Source organism: Dipodomys ordii, unplaced genomic scaffold, assembly GCF_000151885.1.
Source record: "Dipodomys ordii isolate 6190 unplaced genomic scaffold, Dord_2.0 Scaffold151, whole genome shotgun sequence".
Lineage (NCBI taxonomy): Eukaryota > Metazoa > Chordata > Mammalia > Rodentia > Heteromyidae > Dipodomys > Dipodomys ordii.
Genome location: NW_012267367.1, coordinates 1,359,558 through 1,362,905, shown reverse-complemented (window position 1 = coordinate 1,362,905; position 3,348 = coordinate 1,359,558). Strand labels below are relative to the sequence as shown.

Here is a 3,348-nt window from a genome sequence, read left to right as displayed (position 1 = left end):
AAGAGTCTCATGGACTTTCCTGCCCAGGCTGGCTTTGAACCGCAATCCTCAGATCTCAGCCTCCTGAGTAGCGAGGGTTACAGGCGTGAGCCATGGGTGCCCAGCTGTTTTATTTTTCTTCATCAGAGATCCTCTCAGTGAAAAAGCTAGAACTGGAACTCAAACATTTTTAAATGAAAATTTATATCCATTCTACTTTTACTAATGAATAAATGTCTTAAGCATTAACATTGTAATTGATTAATCTTACTTAATCATTCCCAATGTCAGATTTTTATATGACGGTAACTGAAAATGGATACTTTTTAAACTTTTATACTTGTATCTAAATTGGAATCACTGATTTTATGATGATTTCTAGATGATTGAAGTTTCTTATATAAATTTTGATGACCCTGGGAAGCTATGTAAAGTAATAGCTCAAAGAAAGTTTGGGCCCAAGGCATCTGTTAGTTCCTAAAATATCCTAAAATATCTTTATCTGAAGAAACTATAAATTAAGGCTCATAAGCATTTCCTTTGTGGATTAAAAATAATTCATGTTGTGACATAACCAGTGTAAAGTTACAGGGTGTCATTTCTATATTCCCATTTCTATATTTCCAGATAAAGATATGCAGTAAAATGATGATTTTTGTGTAGAGGTAGAACCTTTAATATGAGAGGTATTATGTTAGTTGCAAAATACTTACACATAGAAAGTGTTCAAGTTTGTATTTTATGGCGGTATGTTTGATCTTGAAGGGTACATTGAAGGCAGTTTCAGGCTACATGGATTCTAAACAAGAGAATGAGGATGCGAAACTATAACCATTCAACAAAGCATAAACATAACTGGATATAAACAAGTTTTAGGAGCCCAAGGACCATTAAAAACAAACAGCTTTAACAGGAATGAATGAATTCTAAATTTGTTGGGAAAAATCTATACCTGGGTCAGTGAGAATATTTAATTTAATCCTACAAATAAGTACAATTTTGTTTATGGAGGATGAAACTGGCATTACAAAAAAGCAATTTCCATTAACAATTAAAGGATCATCATATCAAACTTTCAAAAACAGTTTGTGGGGATTTTTCTCTTTTAACCAATGAAAGGAGTCAAGATTTTATTTTCAGTTTTTATAACACACATAGATAATGAGGAAATTATTGCCAAACAGTATTAGAAAGACATAGTTTCAGCCAAATACCTTGCAACAATACTCATAATTGTCTATGTGCTAATGCAAATATCTCAACTTTTCCATATAGATAAAACATAAAGTATATACCAACTGCCTATGCATGAGAAGTAGATTATCACCTCCAAATTATCAATGTTTCCAAACAAGTTTATTTCATTCTTCTTCTGTGTGGGACATGGATATAAGTACATTTCATTTTCAGACTATGGTCTCACATTTTAAGTCATGTGGTTAAACTTGGAGAACTGCTGTAACTTCATTATTAGAAAGTAACTAGGTTGTGTCTATTTAAACCTACCTATTCCACAAGCATTTTCTAGGAAAGAGCAAGTGATCCAAAGAGCATTTCAGTAAAAGCACTGATGATGGCTAATTTACTAAATGGAGAACACTTGCTTGTCAGATGATCAATGAAGTCGCTTGATCTTTAATCTCTTTTCACATGAACATGAAGTCAGTGCCACATGTTCCATAGCATGTGATACCATGTGGGTAATGACATGAGCACAGAATTAGAAACTTGTTTTAGTATCTGCACAAACTTATAAGAGACCTGAGAGTCACATTTTACTCATCTCTAAATTGGTCAGACACATTCAAGTCTGATATGCATCCTCAGGAACGTGTTATAAAGTATCAGAGCCTAAGTTAGAAATGTATGAATTAAAATGTAGGACAAATGAAATGACATTTCCTGCTTCTCCTGGACTCATTTCAGTCACTAATCTGTTTGCGTTTTGTTTCTTTGATTCTAGGGACAGATTCTGGATCAAGAGCAATAGAAACAAACAAAGTAAAGAGCTTTTGGAAACTACTGAGGTCTAAGGAGTGTAAGAGTACTTACCGAGTTGACAATCTGGCCATATTTTTACATAATTTTGCCAATTCTGATCTCTTTTATAGCCTACATCTTTGGTTTGATGAATATTCACAAACTTACTTATTAAAGAAACGAATTGCAAAGGAACTCTTTCAATGAAAAAATACTATAACATGGACTTGAAAATGGACTTGATAAATAGGAATATAAACTTAATACCATTTCCTAAATCACACAATATAAAAGGTTCTGAAGTTATACAAGCCTTGCCTAAATTATTTAAAGCCTGATATATCCTGAATTATTGTTAAAGAACCTTGGCCAAATGTACCTAAACTATTTTAAATGTTATTTCTTTATAATCTTAATAGGAATACTAGGAATACACTTTTCTAATTATAGAATAACACGAGATTACAATGAGATTCTACATACATATGTATATATACCTACATGTATATATGGCACACAATTCATAATATGGATTATATGACCTTCCTAATATGGAAAACAATGGATTCTAAAATCTACATGGTCTAGAAATTGTAGCTACAGAATAGCTACATTATTGCCAAGCTTGCTGAGTTGTCTGAGAATGTGGTAAGGTTAGAGTTTTGAAGGCATTTGCCCCAGGTACATTTTATAGGGAAAATTTCTCTTTACTCCTTTGTATAAACTTTCATTTCAACTCATCTTTGAATCAACATTTTATAATGATAAATTTTCACACTGAAAGGAACTTGGTGGATATCTAGAGTGAGCCACAGCTTGAAATGACCCAGAACTGAAAGGACTTTTATATCCTTAATTAGGATGTGTTGAAGCCTAAAGGATCCTGTCTGCTTTCTCCCATTCACCCCTCCATTGAAGAGAACACACATATGCTTTACATGATATGTAATATTTATTACGATTTACACACAATTTTAGAGTACATGAAATGACTTTGAAAACAAATAACTAACTTTGAGAGACTTCTATGTGAAAATCAGTTTTCAAATATATATATATATATATAATATATATTCAAATAAATATATATTGTTCATGTCATCTTCACAAAAACTGAAATAGTTATTATTTCATTATGTAGAAACTCAGTATTTCAATAGTTGTGCTAGGATAACAATAAAAATCAGGCATTGCCTTTCAAAGACCATGATGTGAAATGATCCTACTTTAGCCAATAAAAAACAAAAATGGTAATGTGCTAAACTATGAGGAACAGGAAAAAAAAACAGAAAAAAACGTCTTGAGAATTCACTCTTAATCAAATCCTTGAATCTCTTCAATAGATTCTACTCAATGCACAGTCATAGTCTTTATGTTCTTAAAGATACA

The 3,348-nt window shown here is 32.0% G+C and overlaps 1 protein-coding gene across 1 annotated transcript in view; it reads left to right on the top strand.

Annotated features, from left to right (window-relative positions):
• Window positions 1–2,028, top strand: part of LOC105997694 (solute carrier family 22 member 11-like) — a 52,181-nt gene extending 50,153 nt beyond the window's left edge. The window contains exon 9 of the mRNA XM_013032209.1: window positions 1,943–2,028. Coding sequence (XP_012887663.1) covers window positions 1,943–2,012 — 70 coding nt within the window. The 3' untranslated portion in view covers window positions 2,013–2,028. The remainder of the gene's footprint in view (window positions 1–1,942) is intronic.
• The last annotated feature ends 1,320 nt before the right edge of the window (window positions 2,029–3,348 follow it).